At 56.7% G+C, this 27,207-nt stretch overlaps 1 protein-coding gene across 1 annotated transcript in view; it reads right to left on the reverse strand.

Moving 5' to 3' along the window:
• Positions 1–18,870: 18,870 nt before the first annotated feature.
• Positions 18,871–27,207, reverse strand: part of LOC137543659 (general transcription factor 3C polypeptide 2-like) — a 150,838-nt gene continuing 142,501 nt past the window's right edge. Inside the window, exons 13-14 of the mRNA XM_068264785.1 lie at positions 23,078–23,185; positions 18,871–19,381 (exon numbers count right to left, since the gene is read on the reverse strand). Coding sequence (XP_068120886.1) covers positions 19,193–19,381; positions 23,078–23,185 — 297 coding nt within the window. The 3' untranslated portion in view covers positions 18,871–19,192. The remainder of the gene's footprint in view (positions 19,382–23,077; positions 23,186–27,207) is intronic.

Below are 27,207 nucleotides of genomic sequence, written 5' to 3' on the forward strand. Positions count from 1 at the left end.
GAAGACAGAAGCAAAGAAAGCATTTAATAACTCTGCTTTACCTTGGTCATCCACCATTGAGTTCCCACCCTCATCTTTTAGGAGTCCTATACAGTCAACCTTTCTTTTTTTAGAGTTGATGTACTTGTAAAACTTTTTTGGGTTAGATTTGATATCCCTAGCGATTTGATTTTCAGCTTTGATCTTTGCCAGCCTAATTTCTTTTTTACAACTTTTATAGCACTCCTTATAATTGCTTAATGCAGCCTCCAGTCACTCCATGGGGAAGTGGAGATTGTATAGAGGAAGTCATTATTTTCCAACAGGAAGTGTAGATTGCATATAGCAAATCATTACAATCAAGAATGAAGTGGAGATTGCATAGAGGTAGCCATTCTATTTCAACAGGAAGAGGAGATTGTCTACAGGAAGTCATTCCATTCCAACAGGAAGTGTGGATTGCATACAGGAAGTCATTTTATTCCAGCTGAAAGAGGAGATTGCATACAGGAAATCATTCCATTGCAACAGGAAGTGTAGATTACTTACTGGAAATCATAACATTCCAGGAGGAAGTGTAGATTACACACAGGAAGTCATTCTATTCCAGTAGGAAGCGAAGATTGCATAGAGGAAGTGTACATTGCATAGAAGTAGTAGTTGCATTCCAACAGGAAGTGCAGATTGCATACAGGAAGTCATTCCATTCCATCAGGATGTGTGGATTACATACAAGAAGGCATTCTGTTCCAGCAGGAAGTATAGATTACATACAGGAAGTCATCATACCTCCCAACTTTTTGAGATGAGAAAAAGGGACACTTAAGCCACGCCCCTGACAACACCCCTGGCCACGCCCCCACCACGCCTCTAGTCACGCATACCATAAAAATTTCATAAGAAAAATATGTTTTATACTTCAAACCACACTGGTCGTTTCTATCGTGGTTAATTTTCCTTCATAGTAACATTTTAAAATTAGTAATATATCAATTTAAAGGATGGGAATAAAGTTTAGAGTCAAACACATTTTTAGTATAGAAATATACATATTTATATAGAAAGAGGGACAAAGTCCTGAAAGAGGGACAAATGAGGGTGAAAGAGGGACAGAGGGACAGGGCTCCCAACAAGGGACTGTCCCTCCGAAAAAGGGACAGTTGGGAGCTATGGAAGTCATTCTATTCCATCAGGAAATGGAGATTGCATAAAAGTAGAAGATCCATTCCAACAAGAAGTGGAGATTGCATACAGGAAGTGTACTGTGCAAAGAGGAAGTCAATCTACTCCAACAGGAAGTGTAGATTGCAAATAGGAAGTTGTTTCATTCCAACAGGGAGTGTAAATTGCAAACAAAAAGTAATTCCCTTCCAACAGGGAGTGTAAATTGCATAAAGGAAGTAATCATCTGGCAACAGGAAGTATGGATTCCAGCATCATGGAGACCAACGTCCAGCTGCGATGTGAAGATTGTGTTTTGTCTCTGTGTATTATCACACTGTGTGTGTAATGTCCTTCATGTTCCTGTGAGACTGGAGCTGCTCTGTGTACGCCCCCTGCTGGGGGGTGCCTCAGGCTCATTCTGTGAAGCTGTGCTGGGCACGGTGACCCCCTCCCCATAACATGCTAAACTCTATTTATTATTCTTCTCCAAATCATAATGCAAACTTGACCTGGACTTATCAAGTATTGCCTGTTGTTAACCCTTGCCTGGGTCATATCAGAGCATAGTGAGGGCTGCATAGCTGTGCCACTTGGTAGCAAAGTGAATAATACATGTGTAGCAGACAGCTGGTATTGTTTAAAGGAATCGTCAAGCAAAATATGCTGCCCCAAGATATACTTACCCAGGGCTTCCTCCAGCCCCTTGCAGCATCTCTGCTCGCAGCTGCCGGCCCGGGGTCCTCGCAGGTGCAGAGGCTGACCTCAAGGTCGTCCTCTACTGCGCCTGCACAAGTGCCGCTGTCAATCAAGTCCATGCTGTCCGCAGTGTACTGCGCAGGTGCATGTAGAGGAGGTCGGCCTCTGCCCCGGAAGCTGCAAGTGGAGATGCTGTGAGGGACATGTCGGCTGCAAGGGGCTGGAGGATACCCCAGGTAAGTATATCATAGGGCAGCATATTATGCTTGACCATTCCTTTAAAAAGAAAACACGCAGCCTGCATTTCCCTCTAACTTCAGGTGTGGTTTTACGGCCTGGCAGCAAGCTTGCAGCAAAACTTTACTATCATTTATCTCCGCCTTTCATCTGGCGGGATCAGAGTCTGGTTCTCAAATCATGCATGCACGTCGCAATGCCAGAGAATCAGAGCCGCGCTAGCCTGCAGCAGAACCCCCCTCCCCCCCCCCCCGCCCTTCTTCTGCCCAGCCGAAAAGCGGCCCTAGTCCTGCCGGATGCAGTCTCCATTTCCCTCTAACTTCAGGTGTGGTTTAAGGCCTGGCAGCAAGATTTCAGCAAAACTTTACTATCATTGGTCTAAACGCCCCCCCCCCCCCACCCCACTGAGAATAGACTTCTACCCAGCCATAGAGCAGCTCGTAGTCCAGCCACATGGATCCCTCTGTACCTGCAGCATCTCCCCACTGAGAATACACTTCTGCCCAGCCATAGAGCAGCCCGTAGTCTAGCCACATGGAACCCTCTGTACCTGCAGCATCTCCCCACTGAGAATAGACTTCTACCCAGCCATAGAGCAGCTCGTAGTCCAGCCACATGGAACCCTCTGTACCTGCTGCATCTCCCCACTGAGAATAGACTTCTACCCAGCCATAGAGCAGCCCGTAGTCCAGCCACATGGAGCCCTCTGTACCTGCAGCAGCTCCCCACTGAGAATAGACTTCTGCCCAGCCATAGTGCAGCCCGTAGTCCAGCCACATGGAACCCTCTGTACCTGCAGCATCTCCCCACTGAGAATACACTTCTGCCCAGCCATAGAGCAGCCCGTAGTCCAGCCACATGGAACCCTCTGTACCTGCAGCATCTCCCCACTGAGAATAGACTTCTACCCAGCCATAGAGCAGCTCGTAGTCCAGCCACATGGAACCCTCTGTACCTGCAGCATCTCCCCCACTGAAAATAGACTTCTGCCCAGCCATAGAGCAGCCCGTAGCACAGCCACATGGAGCCCTCTGTACCTGCTGCATCTCCCCACTGAGAATACACTTCTGCCCAGCCATAGTGCAGCCCGTAGTCCAGCCACATGGAGCCCTCTGTACCTGCAGCATCTCCCCACTGAGAATAGACTTCTGCCCAGCCATAGAGCAGCCCGTAGTCCAGCAACATGGAACCCGCTGTACCTGCAGCATCTCCCCACTGAGAATAGACTTCTGCCCAGCCGCAGAGCAGCCCGTAGTCCAGCCACATGGAGCCCTCTGTACCTGCAGCAGCTCCCCACTGAGAATAGACTTCTGCCCAGCCATAGAGCAGCTCGTAGTCCAGCCACATGGAACCCTCTGTACCTGCAGCATCTCCCCACTGAGAATACACTTCTGCCCAGCCATAGAGCAGCCCGTAGTCCAGCCACATGGAGCCCTCTGTACCTGCTGCATCTCCCCACTGAGAATACACTTCTGCCCAGCCATAGAGCAGCCTGTAGTCCAGCCACATGGAGCCCTCTGTACCTGCAGCAGCTCCCCACTGAGAATAGACTTCTGCCCAGCCATAGAGCAGCCCGTAGTCCAGCAACATGGAACCCGCTGTACCTGCAGCATCTCCCCCACTGAGAATAGACTTCTGCCCAGCCATAGTGCAGCCCGTAGTCCAGCAACATGGAACCCTCTGTACCTGCAGCATCTCCCCCACTGAGAATAGACTTCTGCCCAGCCATAGAGCAGCCCGTAGCACAGCCACATGGAGCCCTCTGTACCTGCTGCATCTCCCCACTGAGAATACACTTCTGCCCAGCCATAGAGCAGCCCGTAGTCCAGCCACATGGAGCCCTCTGTACCTGCTGCATCTCCCCACTGAGAATACACTTCTGCCCAGCCATAGAGCAGCCTGTAGTCCAGCCACATGGAGTCCTCTGTACCTGCAGCATCTCCCCACTGAGAATAGACTTCTGCCCAACCATAGAGCAGCCCGTAGTCCAGCAACATGGAACCCGCTGTACCTGCAGCATCTCCCCCACTGAGAATAGACTTCTGCCCAGCCATAGTGCAGCCCGTAGTCCAGCAACATGGAACCCTCTGTACCTGCAGCATCTCCCCCACTGAGAATAGACTTCTGCCCAGCCATAGAGCAGCCCGTAGTCCAGCAACATGGAACCCTCTGTACCTGCAGCAGCCCTCCACTGAGAATAGACTTCTGCCCAGCCATAGTGCAGCCCGTAGTCCAGCCACATGGAACCCTCTGTACCTGCAGCATCTCCCCACTGAGAATAGACTTCTGCCCAGGCATAGAGCCTCCCGTATTCCAGCCACATGGAGCCCTCTGTACCTGCAGCATCCCCACCACTGAGAATAGACTTCTGCCCAGCCGCAGAGCAGCCCGTAGTCCAGCCACATGGAGCCCTCTGTACCTGCAGCAGCCCTCCACTGAGAATAGACTTCTGCCCAGCCATAGAGCAGCCCGTAGTCCAGCCACATGGAACCCTCTGTACCTGCAGCAGCCCTCCCACCACTGAGAATAGACTTCTGCCCAGCCATAGAGCAGCCTGTAGTCCAGCCACATGGAGCCCTCTGTACCTGCAGCATCTCCCCTACTGAGAATAGACTTCTGCCCAGCCATAGTGCAGCCTGTAGTCCAGCCACATGGAGCCCTCTGTACCTGCAGCAGCCCCACCACTGAGAATAGACTTCTGCCCAGCCATAGAGCAGTCTGTAGTCCAGCCACATGGAGCCCTCTGTACCTGCAGCATCTCCCCTACTGAGAATAGACTTCTGCCCAGCCATAGAGCAGCCCGTAGTCCAGCCACATGGAGCACTCTGTACCTGCAGCATCTCCCCACTGAGAAAGGACTTCTGCCCAGCCATAGAGCAGCCCGTAGTCCAGCCACATGGAGCCCTCTGTACCTGCAGCAGCCCTCCACTGAGAATAGACTTCTGCCCAGCCATAGAGCAGCCCGTAGTCCAGCCACATGGAGTCCTCTGTACCTGCAGCAGCCCCACCACTGAGAATAGACTTCTGCCCAGCCATAGTGCAGCCCGTAGTCCAGCCACATGGAGCCCTCTGTACCTGCAGCATCTCCCCACTGAGAATAGACTCCTGCCCAGCCATAGAGCAGCCCGTAGCCCAGCCACATGGAGCCCTCTGTACCTGCAGCAGCTCCCCACTGAGAATAGACTTCTGCCCAGCCATAGTGCAGCCCGTAGTCCAGCCACATGGAGCCCTCTGTACCTGCAGCATCTCCCCACTGAGAATAGACTCCTGCCCAGCCATAGAGCAGCCCGTAGCCCAGCCACATGGAGCCCTCTGTACCTGCAGCAGCTCCACCACTGAGAATAGACTTCTGCCCAGCCATAGAGCAGCCCGTAGTCCAGCCACATGGAGCCCTCTGTACCTGCAGCATCTCCCCTACTGAGAATAGACTTCTGCCCAGCCATAGAACAGCCTGTAGTCCAGCCACATGGAGCCCTCTGTACCTGCAGCATCTCCCCTACTGAGAATAGACTTCTGCCCAGCCATAGTGCAGCCTGTAGTCCAGCCACATGGAGCCCTCTGTACCTGCAGCAGCTCCCCACTGAGAATAGACTTCTGCCCAGCCATAGTGCAGCCTGTAGTCCAGCCACATGGAGCCCTCTGTACCTGCAGCATCTCCCCACTGAGAATAGACTCCTGCCCAGCCATAGAGCAGCCCGTAGCCCAGCCACATGGAGCCCTCTGTACCTGCAGCATCTCCCCACTGAGGATAGACTTCTGCCCAGCCATAGAGCAGCCCGTAGTCCAGCCACATGGAGTCCTCTGTACCTGCAGCAGCCCCACCACTGAGAATAGACTTCTGCCCAGCCATAGAGCCTCCCGTAGTCCAGCCACATGGAACCCTCTGTACCTGCAGCAGCCCCACCACTGAGAATAGACTTCTGCCCAGCCATAGAGCAGCCTGTAGTCCAGCCACATGGAGCCCTCTGTACCTGCAGCAGCTCCACCACTGAGAATAGACTTCTGCCCAGCCATAGTGCAGCCCGTAGTCCAGCCACATGGAGCCCTCTGTACCTGCAGCATCTCCCCACTGAGAATAGACTCCTGCCCAGCCATAGAGCAGCCCGTAGCCCAGCCACATGGAGCCCTCTGTACCTGCAGCAGCTCCACCACTGAGAATAGACTTCTGCCCAGCCATAGAGCAGCCCGTAGTCCAGCCACATGGAGCCCTCTGTACCTGCAGCATCTCCCCACTGAGAATAGACTTCTGCCCAGCCATAGAGCAGCCCGTAGTCCAGCCACATGGAGCCCTCTGTACCTGCAGCATCTCCCCACTGAGAATAGACTTCTGCCCAGCCATAGAGCAGCCCGTAGTCCAGCCACATGGAACCCTCTGTACCTGCAGCATCTCCCCCACTGAGAATAGACTTCTGCCCAGCCATAGAGCAGCCCGTAGTCCAGCCACATGGAACCCTCTGTACCTGCAGCATCTCCCCCACTGAGAATAGACTTCTGCCCAGCCATAGTGCAGCCTGTAGTCCAGCCACATGGAGCCCTCTGTACCTGCAGCAGCCCCACCACTGAGAATAGACTTCTGCCCAGCCATAGTGCAGCCCGTAGTCCAGCCACACGGAGCCCTCTGTACCTGCAGCAGCCCCCCACTGAGAATAGACTTCTGTCCAGCCATAGAGCAGCCTGTAGTCCAGCCACATGGAGCCCTCTGTACCTGCAGCAGCCCCACCACTGAGAATAGACTTCTGTCCAGCCATAGAGCAGCCTGTAGTCCAGCCACATGGAACCCTCTGTACCTGCAGCATCTCCCCACTGAGAATAGACTTCTGCCCAGCCATAGAGCAGCCCGTAGTCCAGCTACATGGAGCCCTCTGTACCTGCAGCAGACCTCCCACCACGGAGAATAGACTTCTGCCCAGCCATAGAGCAGCCCGTAGTCCAGCTACATGGAACCCTCTGTACCTGCAGCAGACCTCCCACCACTGAGAATAGACTTCTGCCCAGCCATAGAGCAGCCTGTAGTCCAGCCACATGGAGCCCTCTGTACCTGCAGCATCTCCCCACTGAGAATAGACTTCTGCCCAGCCATAGAGCAGCCCGTAGTCCAGCCACATGGAGCCCTCTGTACCTGCAGCAGACCTCCCACCACTGAGAATAGACTTCTGTCCAGCCATAGAGCAGCCCGTAGTCCAAACTGACACAGAGCTCAATGAACCACAGCGTCTGGACTGTACATCTGATATTACCCAGCCAAGGGCTGCAAACAGACAGGCATATCTCAAAATTGTGAGCCTATTAAATGAGTGAGCATTGAATAAATATACATTTTATAGAACAAGCTTTAAATGTGTTTAATTTACTGTGAATAATAATAAGCATAGCTGAATTAAACGTTGAAGTAATATTCAAATTCCAGCTGAGCCAGTCCAGAATATGCAATGATGGAGCCAATCAGAAACGGCCAGTAAATTAACTCTGCTATTTAAGTAAAGCTCATCGTATTACTCTTAATAATCACTGAGAGTAATGAGTACCGCTCCATATAGAACAATGCTACCATATGGAGGCCTAAGTCATGGGAAGCCCCTTCGCTATGGTCATTGATGACCAGTCTCTGCCAATCAACAGCCATGCCTGATCTGTAGACGTCAGGATCTGCCTATTGTAGAAATTTCTGATATGTAGATGTCAGGACCCGTTGGTGAGAGGTTGCTTGGAGCTGCCTAGTGTAGAGATGCTTGGACCTACCGGTGAGAGGGTGCTTGGACTTGCCTAGTGTAGAGATGCTTGGACCTACTGGTGAGAGGATGCTTGGACCTGCCTAATGTAGAGATGCCTGGACCTACTGGTGAGAGGGTGCTTGGACCTGCCTAGTGTAGAGATGCCTGGACCTACTGGTGAGAGGATGCTTGGACCTGCCTAGTGTAGAGATGCCTGGACCTACTGGTGAGAGGGTGCTTGGACTTGCATAGTGTAGAGATGCCTGGACCTACCGGTGAGAGGGTGCTTGGACCTGCCTAGTGTAGAGATGCCTGGACCTACCGGTGAGAGGATGCTTGGACCTGCCTAATGTAGAGATGCCTGGACCTACTGGTGAGAGGGTGCTTGGACCTGCCTAGTGTAGAGATGCCTGGACCTACTGGTGAGAGGATGCTTGGACCTGCCTAGTGTAGAGATGCCTGGACCTACTGGTGAGAGGGTGCTTGGACTTGCATAGTGTAGAGATGCCTGGACCTACTGGTGAGAGGATGCTTGGACCTGCCTAGTGTAGAGATGCTTGGACCTACTGGTGAGAGGATGCTTGAACCTGCCTAGTGTAGAGATGCCTGGACCTACTGGTGAGAGGGTGCTTGGACTTGCATAGTGTAGAGATGCTTGGACCTACTGGTGAGAGGGTGCTTGGACCTGCCTAGTGTAGAGATGCTTGGACCTACTGGTGAGAGGATGCTTGGACCTGCCTAATGTAGAGATGCCTGGACCTACTGGTGAGAGGGTGCTTGGACTTGCATAGTGTAGAGATGCCTGGACCTACTGGTGAGAGGGTGCTTGGACCTGCCTAGTGTAGAGATGCCTGGACCTACTGGTGAGAGGTTGCTTGGAGCTGCCTAGTGTAGAGATGCCTGGACCTACTGGTGAGAGGGTGCTTGGACCTGCCTAGTGTAGAGATGCCTGCACCTACTGGTGAGAGGATGCTTGAACCTGCCTAGTGTAGAGATGCCTGGACCTACTGGTGAGAGGGTGCTTGGACCTGCCTAGTGTAGAGATGCTTGGACCTACTGGTGAGAGGTTGCTTGGAGCTGCCTAGTGTAGAGATGCCTGGACCTACTGGTGAGAGGATGCTTGGACCTGCCTAGTGTAGAGATGCTTGGACCTACTGGTGAGAGGATGCTTGAACCTGCCTAGTGTAGAGATGCCTGGACCTACTGGTGAGAGGGTGCTTGGACTTGCATAGTGTAGAGATGCTTGGACCTACTGGTGAGAGGGTGCTTGGACCTGCCTAGTGTAGAGATGCTTGGACCTACTGGTGAGAGGATGCTTGGACCTGCCTAATGTAGAGATGCCTGGACCTACTGGTGAGAGGGTGCTTGGACTTGCATAGTGTAGAGATGCCTGGACCTACTGGTGAGAGGGTGCTTGGACCTGCCTAGTGTAGAGATGCCTGGACCTACTGGTGAGAGGTTGCTTGGAGCTGCCTAGTGTAGAGATGCCTGGACCTACTGGTGAGAGGATGCTTGAACCTGCCTAGTGTAGAGATGCCTGGACCTACTGGTGAGAGGATGCTTGAACCTGCCTAGTGTAGAGATGCCTGGACCTACTGGTGAGAGGGTGCTTGGAGCTGCCTAGTGTAGAGATGCTTGGACCTACTGGTGAGAGGTTGCTTGGAGCTGCCTAGTGTAGAGATGCCTGGACCTACTGGTGAGAGGATGCTTGAACCTGCCTAGTGTAGAGATGCCTGGACCTACTGGTGAGAGGATGCTTGAACCTGCCTAGTGTAGAGATGCCTGGACCTACTGGTGAGAGGATGCTTGGACCTGCCTAGTGTAGAGATGCCTGGTACAAGATACAAGAAGGATTTATTCGCCAAGTGCGGCGGTACCGTACTCGGAATTGCTTGTGGTACACATGGCTTAGGCAAAGTACGCAGTAACGGAATGTCCATATTACATATATGGCTACGATACACAAACAGCATTATTAACAGTACATTTTACGACTGCAATTGCTACCATTTTACATTCTAGCAGCATTTACAAGATAACCTTGGCGGAGTCCAAGCATCATTTACGGTATGATGATTTTGCTGTGTTAGCGTGAGCTAGATACAGACTATAAGGCGGAAGAGCAGCACCTAAGGCAAGCGTGCTGATTGTGGACTAGGAGGAAGTAGTCACGAGACTGTGTTGTTGAGCAGTAGAACTGCCTGGGGGAAGAAAGAGTTCCTGCAGCTGGTGGTCTTGGAAGGAATGGTTCGGAAGCGCCAGCCGGATGGGAGACGCTCAAAGAAGCGGCTGCCAGGGTGGGAGGGATCGCAGGAGATCCTGATGGCCCTCTTCCTCATCCTAGCTGCGTGGAGGAGATCGAGAGGTGGTAGGGGTGATCCGATGATCTTTACTGCCTCACTAATGATTCTTTGCAGCTTACGTCTTGTCGCTAGCCAGGGCCGGCCCTAGACTTTTTGCCGCCTGAGGCAAATTTCTAAAAAAAAATTGCATCCGCCGCCCCCCCCCCCCCCCCCCCCCTGTGGGGGGCCGCCGAGCCGGAGAGGTAGCGGGCAGGACGGGGGTATTGGGCCTAGCGGTGGTGAGGGTCCCCTGATCTGCACTCCCCTCCAGCTGTAATAAGAAGCTGCCGATGCCCAATAGTGAGAGGCACAGGCGGGGAGGATTCACCTTATCCGCGTTCCAGCATGCGCTCCACTGACGTCACTTCCTGCATCGCCGCCCACTGTATTGTAAGTGGACGGCGATGCAGGAAGTGATGTCAGTGGAGCGCACGCTGGAACGCGGATAAGGTGAGTCCTCCCCGCCCGTGCCTCTTACTATTGGGCATCGGCAGCTTCCTATTATAGCTGGAGGGGAGCGCAGATCGGGGGACCCAGGCGAGGGAGGTGGGGTCCGACCCCCCTCCCCACCGCTAGGCGCCATACCCCCGTCCTGCCCGCTACACCTTCGGCTCGGCAGCCGGCCCCCCCGCACCCACGGACGGGCGGGGGCCGCCCCTAGAAATTTGCCGCCTGAGGCAAATGTTTCACCCCGCCTCATGAGCGGGCCGGCCCTGTCGCTAGCCATTGCACTGGCATACCAGACGATGACTGAGGAGCAAAGTATGGACTCTGTGGTAGCGGTGTAGAAGCTGGTCAGAAGCTCCCGAGGCATGTCGAATTTTTTAAGTTGGCGCAGGAAGAATAGCCTCTGTTGTGCCTTCTTCTGAATTATGGTGGCGTTTTGCCCCCATCTCAGGTCAGTGGATAGGGTTGTGCCAAGGAACCGGACCGATGATACTCTGGAGACTTCGGTCTCGCCTATGTAGACTGGTGGGAGAGTGGAGGGGTTCCTCCTGAAATCAACAACCAGCTCAACTGTTTTTGTTGCATTGAGAACAAGGTTGTTATTCTTGCACCAATTGCAGATCCTTTCTATCTCGCCACGGTAGTCTTGCTCACCGTGGCTTCCAATGAGATCGATGATTGTTGCGTCATCGGCAAATTTGATAACCTTGACGAAGTCCGAGGCGGAGGTGCAGTTGTTGGTGTACATGGAGAACAGTAGAGCAGATGCCTGGACCTGCTGGTGAGATGGTGCTTGGACCTGCCTAGTGTAAAGATGCCTGGACCTGCCAGCGAGAGGGTGCTTGGACCTGCCTAGTGTAGTGATGCCTGGTGAGCAGATGCCTGGACCTGCCGGTGAGAGGGTGCTTGGATCTGCCTAGCGTAGAGATGCTTGGACCTACTGGTGAGAGGGTGCTTGGATCTGCCTAGTGTAGAGATGCCTGGTGAGCAAATGCCTGGACCTGCCGGTGAGAGGGTGCTTGGACCTGCCTAGCGTAGATGCTTGGAACTACTAGTGAGAGGGTGCTTGGACCTGCCTAGTGTAGAGATGCCTGAACAGAGGGTGCTTGTACCTGCCTGATGAGTAGATGCCTGGACCAGCTGGTGAGATGGTGCTTGGACCTGCCTAGTATAGAGATGCCTGGTGAGACGGTGCTTGGACCTGTTTAGTTATGCCTGGATTTATTGGTGAGATGGTGCTTGAACCTGCCTAACATAAAGATTCCTGGACCTGCTGGTGAGATGGTGCTTGGACCTGCCTAGCGTAGAGATGCCTGGACCTGCTGGTAAGACCAGGCTTGGACCTGCCTAGTATAGAGATGCCTGGTGAGACGTTGCTTGAACCTGCCTAGTGTAGAGATTCCTGGATCTGCTGGTGAGATGTTGCTTGGACCTGCCTAATGTAGAGATGATTGGTGAGCAGCAAGGCTTGTGGGCACGGAGTGGGCTGTAGGTCATGGTTGGTAGCACCTCCTCCAGCAGGGCTTGTGGGCACAGAGTGGGCTGTAGGTCATGGCCGGTAGCATCACCTCCAGCAGGGCCTGTGGGCAAAGAGCGGGCTGTAGGTCATGGTTGGTAGCACCTTCTCCAGCAGGGCCTGTGGGCACAGAGTGGGCTGTAGGTCATGGTTGGTAGCACCCCCTCCAGCAGGGCCTGTGGGCACAGAGCGGGCTGTAGGTCATGGTTGGTAGCACCTCCTCCAGCAGGGCCTGTGGGCACAGAGCGGGCTGTAGGTCATGGCTGGTAGCACCCCCTCCAGCAGGGCCTGTGGGCACAGAGCGGGCTGTAGGTCATGGCTGGTAGCACCCCCTCCAGCAATGCCTGTGGGCACAGAGCAGGCTGTAGGTCATGGCTGGTAGCACCCCCTCCAGCAGGGCTTGAGGGCACAGAGCGGGCTGTAGGTCATGGCTGGTAGCACCCCCTCCAGCAATGCCTGTGGGCACAGAGCGGGCTGTAGGTCATGGTTGGTAGCACCCCCTCCAGCAGGGCTTGTGGGCACAGAGCGGGCTGTAGGTCATGGCTGGTAGCACCTCCTCCAGCAGGGCTTGTGGGCACAGAGCGGGCTGTAGGTCATGGCTGGTAGCACCTCCTCCAGCAGGGCTTGTGGGCACAGAGCGGGCTGTAGCTCATGGCTGGTAGCACCCCCTCCAGCAGGGCCTGTGGGCACAGAGCGGGCTGTAGGTCATGGCTGGTAGCACCTCCTCCAGCAGGGCTTGTGGGCACAGAGCAGGCTGTAGGTCATGGTTGGTAGCACCTCCTCCAGCAGGGCTTGTGGGCACAGAGCGGGCTGTAGGTCATGGCTGGTAGCACCCCCTTCCAGCAGGGCTTTTGGGCACAGAGCGGGCTGTAGGTCATGGTTGGTAGCACCCCCTCCAGCAGGGCTTGTGGGCACAGAGCGGGCTGTAGGTCATGGTTGGTAGCACCCCCTTCCAGCAGGGCTTGTGGGCACAGAGCGGGCTGTAGGTCATGGTTGGTAGCACCCCCTCCAGCAGGGCTTGTGGGCACAGAGCGGGCTGTAGGTCATGGCTGGTAGCACCTCCTCCAGCAGGGCTTGTGGGCACAGAGCGGGCTGTAGGTCATGGTTGGTAGCACCCCCTCCAGCAGGGCTTGTGGGCACAGAGCGGGCTGTAGGTCATGGCTGGTAGCACCTCCTCCAGCAGGGCTTGTGGGCACAGAGCGAGCTGTAGGTCATGGTTGGTAGCACCCCCTCCAGCAGGGCTTTTGGGCACAGAGCGGGCTGTAGGTCATGGTTGGTAGCACCCCCTCCAGCAGGGCTTATGGGCACAGAGCGGGCTGTAGGTCATGGTTGGTAGCACCCTCTCCAGCAGGGCTTTTGGGCACAGAGCGGGCTGTAGGTCATCGTTGGTCGCACCCCCTCCAGCAGGGCCTGTGGGCACAGAGTGGGCTGTAGGTCATGGCTGGTAGCACCTCCTCCAGCAGGGCTTGTGGGCACAGAGCGGGCTGTAGGTCATGATTGGTAGCACCCCCTCCAGCAGGGCTTGTGGGCACAGAGCGGGCTGTAGGTCATGGCTGGTAGCACCTCCTCCAGCAGGGCTTGTGGGCACAGAGCGGGCTGTAGGTCATGGTTGGTAGCACCTCCTCCAGCAGGGCTTTTGGGCACAGAGCGGGCTGTAGGTAATCGTTGGTCGCACCCCCTCCAGCAGGGCCTATGGGCACAGAGCGGGCTGTAGGTCATGGTTGGTAGCACCCCCTCCAGCAGGGCTTGTGGGCACAGAGCGGGCTGTAGGTCATGGCTGGTAGCACCTCCTCCAGCAGGGCTTGTGGGCACAGAGCGGGCTGTAGGTCATGGCCGGTAGCATCACCTCCAGCAGGGCCTGTGGGCAAAGAGCGGGCTGTAGGTCATGGTTGGTCGCACCCCCTCCAGCAGGGCCTGTGGGCACAGAGTGGGCTGTAGGTCATGGCTGGTAGCACCTACTCCAGCAGGGCTTGTGGGCACAGAGCGGGCTGTAGGTCATGGCTGGTAGCACCTCCTCCAGCAGGGCTTGTGGGCACAGAGCGGGCTGTAGGTCATGGCCGGTAGCATCACCTCCAGCAGGGCCTGTGGGCAAAGAGCGGGCTGTAGGTCATGGTTGGTCGCACCCCCTCCAGCAGGGCCTGTGGGCACAGAGTGGGCTGTAGGTCATGGCTGGTAGCACCTACTCCAGCAGGGCTTGTGGGCACAGAGCGGGCTGTAGGTCATGGCTGGTAGCACCTCCTCCAGCAGGGCTTGTGGGCACAGAGCGGGCTGTAGGTCATGATTGGTAGCACCCCCTCCAGCAGGGCTTGTGGGCACAGAGCGGGCTGTAGGTCATGGCTGGTAGCACCTCCTCCAGCAGGGCTTGTGGGCACAGAGCGGGCTGTAGGTCATGGTTGGTAGCACCCCCTCCAGCAGGGCTTGTGGGCACAGAGCGGGCTGTAGGTCATGGCTGGTAGCACCTCCTCCAGCAGGGCTTGTGGGCACAGAGCGGGCTGTAGGTCATGGTTGGTAGCACCCCCTCCAGCAGGGCTTTTGGGCACAGAGCGGGCTGTAGGTCATGGTTGGTAGCACCCCCTCCAGCAGGGCTTGTGGGCACAGAGCGGGCTGTAGGTCATGGTTGGTAGCACCCTCTCCAGCAGGGCTTTTGGGCACAGAGTGGGCTGTAGGTCATCGTTGGTCGCACCCCCTCCAGCAGGGCCTGTGGGCACAGAGTGGGCTGTAGGTCATGGCTGGTATCACCTCCTCCAGCAGGGCTTGTGGGCACAGAGCGGGCTGTAGGTCATGATTGGTAGCACCCCCTCCAGCAGGGCTTGAGGGCAAAGAGCGGGCTGTAGGTCATGGCTGGTAGCACCTCCTCCAGCAGGGCTTGTGGGCACAGAGCGGGCTGTAGGTCATGGTTGGTAGCACCTCCTCCAGCAGGGCTTTTGGGCACAGAGCGGGCTGTAGGTAATCGTTGGTCGCACCCCCTCCAGCAGGGCCTATGGGCACAGAGCGGGCTGTAGGTCATGGTTGGTAGCACCCCCTCCAGCAGGGCTCGTGGGCACAGAGCAGGCTGTAGGTCATGGCTGGTAGCACCTCCTCCAGCAGGGCTTGTGGGCACAGAGCGGGCTGTAGGTCATGGCCGGTAGCATCACCTCCAGCAGGGCCTGTGGGCAAAGAGCGGGCTGTAGGTCATGGTTGGTCGCACCCCCTCCAGCAGGGCCTGTGGGCACAGAGTGGGCTGTAGGTCATGGCTGGTAGCACCTCCTCCAGCAGGGCTTGTGGGCACAGAGCGGGCTGTAGGTCATGGTTGGTAGCACCTCCTCCAGCAGGGCTTTTGGGCACAGAGCGGGCTGTAGGTCATCGTTGGTCGCACCCCCTCCAGCAGGGCCTGTGGGCACAGAGCGGGCTGTAGGTCATGGTTGGTAGCACCCCCTCCAGCAGGGCTTGTGGGCACAGAGCGGGCTGTAGGTCATGGCTGGTAGCACCTCCTCCAGCAGGGCCTGTGGGCACAGAGTGGGCTGTAGGTCATGGCTGGTATCACCTCCTCCAGCAGGGCTTGTGGGCACAGAGCGGGCTGTAGGTCATGGTTGGTAGCACCTCCTCCAGCAGGGCTTGTGGGCACAGAGCGGGCTGTAGGTCATGGTTGGTAGCACCTCCTCCAGCAGGGCTTTTGGGCACAGAGCGGGCTGTAGGTCATCGTTGGTCGCACCCCCTCCAGCAGGGCCTGTGGGCACAGAGCGGGCTGTAGGTCATGGTTGGTAGCACCTCCTCCAGCAGGGCTTTTGGGCACAGAGCGGGCTGTAGGTCATCGTTGGTCGCACCCCCTCCAGCAGGGCCTGTGGGCACAGAGCGGGCTGTAGGTCATGGTTGGTAGCACCCCCTCCAGCAGGGCTTGTGGGCACAGAGCGGGCTGTAGGTCATGGTTGGTAGCACCCCCTCCAGCAGGGCCTGTGGGCACAGAGTGGGCTGTAGGTCATGGTTGGTAGCACCTCCTCCAGCAGGGCTTTTGGGCACAGAGCGGGCTGTAGGTCATCGTTGGTCGCACCCCCTCCAGCAGGGCCTGTGGGCACAGAGCGGGCTGTAGGTCATGGTTGGTAGCACCCCCTCCAGCAGGGCTTGTGGGCACAGAGCGAGCTGTAGGTCATGGTTGGTAGCACCCCCTCCAGCAGGGCTTGTGGGCACAGAGCGGGCTGTAGGTCATGGCTGGTTGCACCCCCTCCAGCAGGGCCTGTGGGCACAGAGCGGGCTGTAGGTCATGGTTGGTTGCACCCCCTCCAGCAGGGGCTGTGGGCACAGAGTGGGCTGTAGGTCATGGCTGGTAGCACCCCCTCCAGCAGGGCCTGTGGGCACAGAGCGGGCTGTAGGTCATCGTTGGTCGCACCCCCTCCAGCAGGGCCTGTGGGCACAGAGCGGGCTGTAGGTCATGGTTGGTAGCACCCCCTCCAGCAGGGCTTGTGGGCACAGAGCGGGCTGTAGGTCATGGCTGGTTGCACCCCCTCCAGCAGGGCCTGTGGGCACAGAGTGGGCTGTAGGTCATGGCTGGTAGCACCCCCTCCAGCAGGGCCTGTGGGCACAGAGCGGGCTGTAGGTCATCGTTGGTCGCACCCCCTCCAGCAGGGCCTGTGGGCACAGAGCGGGCTGTAGGTCATGGTTGGTAGCACCCCCTCCAGCAGGGCCTGTGGGCACAGAGTGGGCTGTAGGTCATGGCTGGTAGCACCTCCTCCAGCAGGGCTTGTGGGTCATGGCTGGTAGCACCTCCTCCAGCAGGGCTTGTGGGCACAGAGCGGGCTGTAGGTCATCGTTGGTCGCACCCCCTCCAGCAGGGCCTGTGGGCACAGAGTGGGCTGTAGGTCATCGTTGGTCGCACCCCCTCCAGCAGGGCCTGTGGGCACAGAGCGGGCTGTAGGTCATGGTTGGTAGCACCCCCTCCAGCAGGGCTTGTGGGCACAGAGCGGGCTGTAGGTCATGGCTGGTTGCACCCCCTCCAGCAGGGCCTGTGGGCACAGAGTGGGCTGTAGGTCATGGCTGGTAGCACCCCCTCCAGCAGGGCCTGTGGGCACAGAGTGGGCTGTAGGTCATGGCTGGTAGCACCTCCTCCAGCAGGGCTTGTGGGTCATGGCTGGTAGCACCTCCTCCAGCAGGGCTTGTGGGCACAGAGCGGGCTGTAGGTCATCGTTGGTCGCACCCCCTCCAGCAGGGCCTGTGGGCACAGAGTGGGCTGTAGGTCATCGTTGGTCGCACCCCCTCCAGCAGGGCCTGTGGGCACAGAGTGGGCTGTAGGTCATGGTTGGTAGCACCCCCTCCAGCAGGGCCTGTGGGCACAGAGCGGGCTGTAGCTCATGGCTGGTAGCACCCCCTCCAGCAGGGCCTGTGGGCACAGAGCGGGCTGTAGCTCCTCGCTGGTTGTATAGATGGTGTTTGTGACACTGTTGTCTTGTCACGTTGTGACTGTATATCTGATTCTTGTGCTGTACAGTGCATTGTTTTCTACAATAAAGACAGTGAAAAGATTGGTGTGGCTTATTGATGGGGGGCCGGGATGAAGGGTGGGAGTCATGGACACAATGGGGGCTGACAGAAGGGCATGCCGTGTTATATGTAAAGGTGGCCGTACATCAGACCATCCATTTCCATTATAATCAGAATCGGACGGAAATTAGGGCTGTGAAGCGCATGCCCAATCGACTATGCAACCAACGGCGGCCCGAAATTAATCGGACATGCTGCAAAATGTCGGGCCGACTAACTTGATCGTGTGCAGTATAGGCGAGCTATATCGGGACAAGCGACGAGATCACAGATGCTGCCCCCATGTGTAGTGTGTCCCTACATGACCTGTATGTGGCCTCCGCTGGCTCCTGCCTGCCAGCGTCACACAGATAATGTATATAGCACTGGGGGGGCTGATTCTGGATCGATTTCATGCTGAAATTGTTCAGGAATTGGCCTGTGGTGTATGGGTAGCCGACAGATCTCACTCTAATCAGATTCGATGAGAGAGATTTGTCTCTTGGTCCTATCTGCGCTGTGTGTATCCACACAGACACGCGAGAGGCAACATATTGTTCATATCAAAAAACAAATGAACCCTTCGGACAATTGCATGCAAATGTTCAAACAAATGCATTCACAGATTCACTCATCCAGGCACAACTGTTATCCCTACAGCTAAGGTAAAAGCCGGGGTCTTAGTTCACAGAAGAATGCATTCTTATGCTTAATCACCTATACTGCGCAGAAGTACCCAGGTAAACCTAGGTGTCCTAACTCTAGCCCTGTAACATGCATAGTGCAGACATGCAAACACATTCATTGCATCAAACCTATCAATGGATTAGGAGCACACATCCTAACTTCCTCTCCTGGGAAAGACAGTGCATCTTACCAATCGCACAAGGGAGCTAACGTAATGTATCCATGTACACCATGCGCATACACCAGCATAAGCTGTGTGCATGCTGACAAACACATACAGGGGAAGGAGGGAGTGCACTGAATTAGACCCTAGCCACAGAGGTCAGTAACAAGAAAAAATACATATATCCAGGCACATCACCTCTAGTTAGGACATTATATAAGTTATTAAGGAAAGGGAGGTGCTAAAGGGGGCGTGGCCACAATTAGCAAAAAAACAAACAAAAACAAATGGCATTTTTTGCTATTTTTCTGACCACACCCCCTTTAGCACCTCCCTTTCCTTAATAAGTTATGTAAATGTCCTAACTAGAGGCGATGTGCCTGGATACATGGGTTTCTTATATTGTGGATATGGAGACACACAAGGGAAACAGACGGATTCAGCTATAAAAAGTGTGACTTTAATAAGGAAGCAGATATTCTCCTGATGATGGCGCTCAATGTGAGCAATGTAGAGGAGGCTCGCTCTGCCTACAGACCCCGGCCGGAGGACAGTCATGTGACTCTTCAAGGACCCCCAGAATCCAGCGCTGTCACGGGAGCCCCGCAAGCTGGAGCGTCCAGGGTAGAAAAACGCACCAACATTTAAAAACAATTTAAAAAAAAACAGAAGAAACGACACTTCAAATAGTCTCTGTAAGAGTAAAGCTGGGACTGGTGAGCAGGTGCGCCACCTGCTGGTGTGGTGGCATCTGCAGAGGCTATAGCTGTGGCCTGGGAACATTGTCATGTGTGTCCTTATACACTGCCTGAAACTGCTGCCTCTTCTCCTGCAGCATCTCCTGCCCAGCAGCTGTCACCATGCCACGTATACAATGCACCCGCACCAGCCCTGAGTGACCTCCCGATGCCATCCACGTGTACGAGTCCAGATTGGGGCTAAACCGAACCTGCACACAAGAGAAACCAGCAGAGATTAGCAGCAAAGGGGAGAGGGAGGGGCACACAGGAGAGGGAGGGGCACACAGGACAGGGAGAGGGAGGGGCAGACGGGAGAGGGAGGGGCACACAGGATGGGGAGAGGGAGGGGCACACAGGAGAGGGAGGAGAGGGAGGGACACAGGATTGGGAGAAGAGGGAGGGGCACACATATGAGGATGGGGCACACATAAGAGGGAGGGGCACACATAAGAGGGAATGGCACACAAGAGAGGAAGGGGCACACAGGTGAATGAGGGTGGGCACACAGGGTAAAGAGAGGGCAGGGCACACAGGAATAAGGAGAGGACGGGGCACCCACGGAAATGAGAAGGCGGGGCACACATGGGAATGAGGAGAAGGCGGAGAACACATGGGAATGAGGAGAAGGTGGGGCACACATGGGAATGAGAAGGCGGGGCACACATGGGAATGAAGAGAAGGCGGGGCACACATGGGAATAAGGAGAAGGCGGGGCACACATGGGAATGAGGAGAAGGCGGGGCACACAGGGTAAAGAGAGGGCAGGGCACACAGGAATAAGGAGAGGGCGGGGCACCCACGGGAATGAGAAGGCGGGGCACACATGGGAATGAGGAGAAGGCGGGGCACACAGGGTAAAGAGAGGGCAGGGCACACAGGAATAAGGAGGGGGCGGGGCACCCACGGGAATGAGAAGGCGGGGCACACATGGGAATGAGAAGGCGGGGCACACATGGGAATGAAGAGAAGGCGGGGCACACATGGGAATGAGGAGAAGGAGGGGCACACATGGGAATGAGGAGAAGGCGGGGCACACATGGGAATGAGGAGAAGGCGGGGCACACATGGGAATGAGGAGAAGGCGGGGCACACATGGGAATGAGGAGAAGGCGGGGCGGCACACAGGGTAAAGAGAGGGCAGGGCACACAGGAATAAGGAGAGGGCGGGGCACCCACGGGAATGAGAAGGCGGGGCACACATGGGAATGAGGAGAAGGCGGGGCACACATGGGAATGAGGAGAAGGCGGGGCACACAGGGTAAAGAGAGGGCAGGGCACACAGGAATAAGGAGAGGGCGGGGCACCCACGGGAATGAGAAGGCGGGGCACACATGGGAATGAGAAGGCGGGGCACACATGGGAATGAGGAGAAGGCGGAGCACACATGGTGAATGAGGAGAAGGCGGGGAACACATGGGAATGAGGAGAAGGCGGGGCACACATGGGAATGAGGAGAAGGCGGGGCACACATGGGAATAAGGAAAAGGCGGGGCACACATGGGAATGAGGAAAAGGCGGGGCAAACATGGGAATGAGGAGAAGGCGGGGATCACATGGGAATGAGGAGAAGGTGGGGCACACATGGGAATGAGGAGAAGGCGGGGCACACATGGGAATGAGGAGAAGGCGGGGCACACATGGGAATGAGGAGAAGGCGGGGCACACATGGGAATGAGGAGAAGGCGGGGCACCCATGGGAATGAGGAGAAGGCAGGGCACACAGGGGAATGAGGAGAAGGCGGGGCACACACGGGAATGAGAAGGCGGGGCACACATGGGAATGAGGAGAAGGCGGGGCACACATGGGAATGAGGAGAAGGCGGGGCACACATGGGAATGAGGAGAAGGCGTGGCACACATGGGAATGAGGAGAAGGAGGGGCACACATGGGAATGAGGAGAAGGCGGGGCACACATGGGAATGAGAAGGCGGGGCACACACAGGAATGAGGAGAACCCAGGGCACACACGGGAATGAGAAGGCGGGGCACACATGGGAATGAAGAGAAGGCGGGGCACACATGGGAATGAGGAGAAGGCGTGGCACACATGGGAATGAGGGGAAGGCGGGGTACACATGGGAATGAGAAGAAGGCGGGGCACACATGGGAATGAGGAGAAGGCGGGGCACACATGGGAATGAGGAGAAGGCGGGGCACACATGGGAATGAAGAGAAGGCGGGGCACACATGGGAATGAGGAGAAGGCGTGGCACACATGGGAATGAGGAGAAGGCGGGGCACACACAGGAATGAGAAGGCGGGGCACACATGGGAATGAGGGGAAGGCGGGGCACACATGGGAATGAGAAGGCGGGGCACACATGGGAATGAGGAGAAGGCGGGGCACACATGGGAATGAGGAGAAGGCGGGGCGGCACACAGGGTAAAGAGAGGGCAGGGCACACAGGAATAAGGAGAGGGCGGGGCACCCACGGGAATGAGAAGGCGGGGCACACATGGGAATGAGGAGAAGGCGGGGCACACACGGGAATGAGGAGAAGGCGGGGCACACATGGGAATGAGGAGAAGGCGGGGCACACATGGGAATGAGGAGAAGGCGGGGCACACATGGGAATGAGGAGAAGGCGGGGCACACATGGGAATGAGGAGAAGGCGGGGCACACACAGGAATGAGGAGAACCCAGGGCACACATGGGAATGAAGAGAAGGCGGGGCACACATGGGAATGAGGAGAAGGCGTGGCACACATGGGAATGAGGGGAAGGCGGGGCACACATGGGAATGAAGAGAAGGCGGGGCACACATGGGAATGAAGAGAAGGCGGGGCACACATGGGAATGAGGAGAAGGCGGGGCACACATGGGAATGAGGAGAAGGCGGGGCACACATGGGAATGAGGAGAAGGCGGGGCACACATGGGAATGAGGAGAAGGCGGGGCACACATGGGAATGAGGAGAAGGCGGGGCACACATGGGAATGAGGAGAAGGCGGGGCACACATGGGAATGAAGAGAAGGCGGGGCACACATGGGAATGAGGAGAAGGCGTGGCACACATGGGAATGAGGAGAAGGCGGGGCACACACAGGAATGAGAAGGCGGGGCACACATGGGAATGAGGGGAAGGCGGGGCACACATGGGAATGAGGAGAAGGCGGGGCACACATGGGAATGAGGAGAAGGCGGGGCACACATGGGAATGAGGAGAAGGCGGGGCACACATGGGAATGAGGAGAAGGCGGGGCACACATGGGAATGAGGAGAAGGCGGGGCACACATGGGAATGAGGAGAAGGCGGGGCACACATGGGAATGAGGAGAAGGCGGGGCACACATGGGAATGAGGAGAAGGCGGGGCACACATGGGAATGAGGAGAAGGCGGGGCACACAGGGTAAAGAGAGGGCAGGGCACACAGGAATAAGGAGAGGGCGGGGCACCCACGGGAATGAGAAGGCGGGGCACACATGGGAATGAGAAGGCGGGGCACACATGGGAATGAGGAGAAGGCGGGGCACACATGGGAATGAGGAGAAGGCGGGGCACACACGGGAATGAGGAGAAGGCGGGGCACACATGGGAATGAGAAGGCGGGGCACACATGGGAATGAGGAGAAAGCGGGGCACACATGGGAATGAGAAGGCGGGGCACACATGGGAATGAGGAGAAGGAGGGGCACACATGGGAATGAGGAGAAGGAGGGGCACACATGGGAATGAGGAGAAGGCGGGGCACACATGGGAATGAGGAGAAGGCGGGGCACACATGGGAATGAGGAGAAGGCGGGGCACACATGGGAATGAGGAGAAGGCGGGGCACACAGGGGAATGAGAAGGCGGGGCACACAGGGGAATGAGAAGGCGGGGCACACATGGGAATGAGAAGGCGGGGCACACATGGGAATGAGGAGAAGGAGGGGCACCCACGGGAATGAGGGGGTCTCACCTTATGAATGGACTCTAGCTGGATACGATCAAAGTTTAGCTCCCCCTTAATCTCATTGGCTCTCATCCTCTTAGTGGACTTCTTGTTTGGCAGCTTCTTAAAGGCCCTCTAAGGAGAAGAAAGTGGAGCTTAGAGGATGAAACCAGCATTTATTAACCCCGCAACACCCCAAATACTCACAAACTGCACCCCAAAATACGATCGCTGCCGCACCCCCCCACAGAATACCGTCACTGCCACACCCCAGAACACAGTCACTGCCGCACCCCAGAACACAGTCACTGCCGCACCCCAGAATACCGCCACTGCCGCACCCCAGAATACAGTCACTGCCGCACCCCAGAATACCGCCACTGCCGCACCCCACGATACAGTCACTGCCGCACCCCACGATACAGTCACTGCCGCACCCCACGATACAGTCACTGCCGCACCCCAGAATACCGCCACTGCCGCACCCCAGAATACCGCCACTGCCGCACCCCAGAATACAGTCACTGCCGCACCCCATAATACCGCCACTGCCGTACCCCAGAATACCGCCCCTGCCGTACCCCAGAATACAGTCACTGCCGCACCCCATAATACCGCCACTGCCGTACCCCAGAATACCGCCCCTGCCGTACCCCAGAATACCGCCCCTGCCGCACCCCAGAATACCGCCACTGCCGCACCCCAGAATACCGTCACTGCCGCACCCCAGAATACAGTCACTGCCGCACCCCAGAATACAGTCACTGCCGCACCCCAGAATACAGTCACTGCCGCACCCCAGAATACAGTCACTGCCGCACCCCAGAATACCGTCACTGCGGCACCCCAGAATACCGCCACTGCCGCACCCCAGAATACAGTCACTGCCGCACCCCAGAATACAGTCACTGCCGCACCCCAGAATACCGCCTCAGCCGTACCCCAGAACACCGCCACTGCCGCACCCCAGAATACAGTCACTGCCGCACCCCAGAATACAGTCACTGCCGCACCCCAGAATACAGTCACTGCCGCACCCCAGAATACAGTCACTGCCGCACCCCAGAATACCGCCACTGCCGCACCCCAGAATACAGTCACTGCCGCACCCCAGAATACAGTCACTGCCGCACCCCAGAATACCGCCTCAGCTGTACCCCAGAACACCGCCACTGCCGCACCCCAGAATACAGTCACTGCCGCACCCCAGAATACAGTCACTACCGCACCCCAGAATACAGTCACTGCGGCACCCCAGAATACCGTCACTGCGGCACCCCAGAATACCGTCACTGCGGCACCCCAGAATACCGCCACTGCGGCACCCCAGAATACAGTCACTGCCGCACCCCAGAATACAGTCACTGCCGCACCCCAGAATACAGTCACTGCCGCACCCTAGAATACCGCCACTGCCGCACCCCAGAATACAGTCACTGCCGCACCCCAGAATACTGCCACTGCCGCACCCCAGAATACCGTCACTGCCGCACCCCAGAATACAGTCACTGCCGCACCCCAGAATACCGTCACTGCCGCACCCCAGAAAACAGTCACTGCCGCACCCCAGAATACAGTCACTGCCGCACCCCACAATACAGTCACTGCCGCACCCCACAATACAGTCACTGCCGCACCCCACAATACAGTCACTGCCGCACCCCAGAATACCGCCACTGCCGCACCCCAGAATACCGCCACTGCCGCACCCCAGAATACCGCCACTGCCGCACCCCAGAATACAGTCACTGCCGCTCCCCAGAATACAGTCACTGCAGCACCCCAGAATACCGTCACTGCCGCACCCCAGAATACCGTCACTGCCGCTCCCCAGAATACAGTCACTGCCGCTCCCCAGAATAAAGTCACTGCCGCACCCCAGAATACCGTCACTGCCGCACCCCAGAATACAGTCACTGCCGCACCCCAGAATACAGTCACTGACGCTCCCCAGAATACAGTCACTGCCGCACCCCAGAATACAGTCACTGCCGCACCCCAGAATACCGTTACTGCCGCACCCCAGAATACAGTCACTGCCGCACCCCAGAATACAGTCACTGCCGCTCCCCAGAATACAGTCACTCCCGCACCCCAGAATACAGTCACTGCCGCTCCCCAGAATACAGTCACTGACGCTCCCCAGAATACAGTCACTGCCGCACCCCAGAACACAGTAACTGCCGCACCACAGAATACAGTCACTGCCGCACCCCAGAATACAGTCACTGCCGCACCCCAGAACACAGTAACTGCCGCACCCCAGAATACCGTCACTGCCGCTCCCCAGAATACAGTCACTGACGCTCCCCAGAATACAGTCACTGCCGCACCCCAGAATACAGTCACTGACGCTCCCCAGAATACAGTCACTGCCGCACCCCAGAATACTGTCACTGCAGAGGATAAGAGTAATTCTGGGGTAAGGGGGACATGCATACACACACTCGGGGCACACACAGTGTATATTTGTTGTGTCCTCATGCTGCACTCAGTCTGCAGGGATATTACCATGCAGCAGACATTCTGTGTGCAGCCGGCGTAACCAATAGCCCCCTCCGTACACTGCGACACAGCGAGGGGAGGGGGGCAGAGGTAGCTGTGACGTCACTGCAGCCATCTGTATACAAACAATCTGCTCACACCTCACAGTATTAGGCATAGGCAGCTAGAGGTGCCCCCAGTATTAGGCAGCTAGAGGTGCCCCCAGTATTAAGCAGCTAGAGGTGTCCCCAGTATTAGGCAGCCAGAGGTGTCCCCAGTATTAGGCAGCCAGAGGTGCCCCCAGTATTAGGCAGCCAGAGGTGTCCCCCAGTATTAGGTAACTAGAGGTGCCCCCAGTATTAGGTAGCCAGAGGTGTCCCCAGTATTAGGTAGCCAGAGGTGTCCCCAGTATTAGGCAGCCAGAGGTGCCCCCAGTATTAGGCAGCTAGAGGTGCCCCCAGTATTAGGTAACTAGAGGTGCCCCCAGTATTAGGCAGCCAGAGGTGTCCCCAGTATTAGGCAGCCAGAGGTGTCCCCAGTATTAGGTAGCCAGAGGTGTCCCCAGTATTAGGTAGCCAGAGGTGCCCCCAGTATTAGGCAGCCAGAGGTGTCTCCCAGTATTAGGTAGCCAGAGGTGTCCCCCAGTATTAGGCAGCCAGAGGTGTCCCCCAGTATTAGGCAGCTAGAGGTGCCCCCAGTATTAGGTAACCCGAGGTGTCCCCAGTATTAGGCAGCCAGAGGTGTCCCTAGTATTAGGTAGCCAGAGGTGCCCCCAGTATTAGGCAGCCAGAGGTGTCCCCAGTATTAGGCAGCCAGAGGTGTCCCCAGTATTAGGCAGCCAGAGGTGTCCCCCAGTATTAGGCAGCCAGAGGTGTCCCCCAGTATTAGGCAGCCAGAGGTGTCCCCAGTATTAGGCAGCCAGAGGTGTCCCCAGTATTAGGCAGCCAGAGGTGTCCCCAGTATTAGGCAGCCAGAGGTGTCCCCAGTATTAGGCAGCCAGAGGTGTCCCCAGTATTAGGCAGCCAGAGGTGTCCCCCAGTATTAGGCAGCCAGAGGTGTCCCCCAGTATTAGGTAACTAGAGGTGCCCCCAGTATTAGACAGCCAGAGGTGCCCCCCCAGTATTAGGCAGCCAGAGGTGTCCCCAGTATTAGGCAGCTAGAGGTGCCCCCAGTATTAGGCAGCCAGAGGTGTCCCCCAGTATTAGGGAGCCAGAGGTGCCCCCAGTATTAGGCAGCCAGAGGTGCCCCCCCAGTATTAGGCAGCCAGAGGTGCCCCCCCAGTATTAGGCAGCCAGAGGTGTCCCCAGTATTAGGCAGCCAGAGGTGCCCCCAGTATTAGGCAGCTAGAGGTGCCCCCAGTATTAGGTAGCCAGAGGTGTCCCCAGTATTAGGCAGCCAGAGGTGCCCCCAGTATTAGGCAGCCAGAGGTGTCCCCAGTATTAGGCAGCCAGAGGTGCCCCCCCAGTATTAGGCAGCCAGAGGTGTCCCCAGTATTAGGTAGTCAGAGGTGTCCCCAGTATTAGGTAACCAGAGGTGCCCCCAGTATTAGGCAGCCAGAGGTGTCCCCAGTATTAGGTAACTAGAGGTGTCCCCAGTATTAGGTAGCCAGAGGTGTCCCCAGTATTAGGTAGTCAGAGGTGTCCCCAGTATTAGGTAACCAGAGGTGCCCCCAG

The sequence above is a fragment of the Hyperolius riggenbachi genome, unplaced genomic scaffold (genome assembly GCF_040937935.1).
Source record: "Hyperolius riggenbachi isolate aHypRig1 unplaced genomic scaffold, aHypRig1.pri scaffold_143, whole genome shotgun sequence".
In the NCBI taxonomy this organism is placed as follows: Eukaryota; Metazoa; Chordata; class Amphibia; order Anura; family Hyperoliidae; genus Hyperolius; species Hyperolius riggenbachi.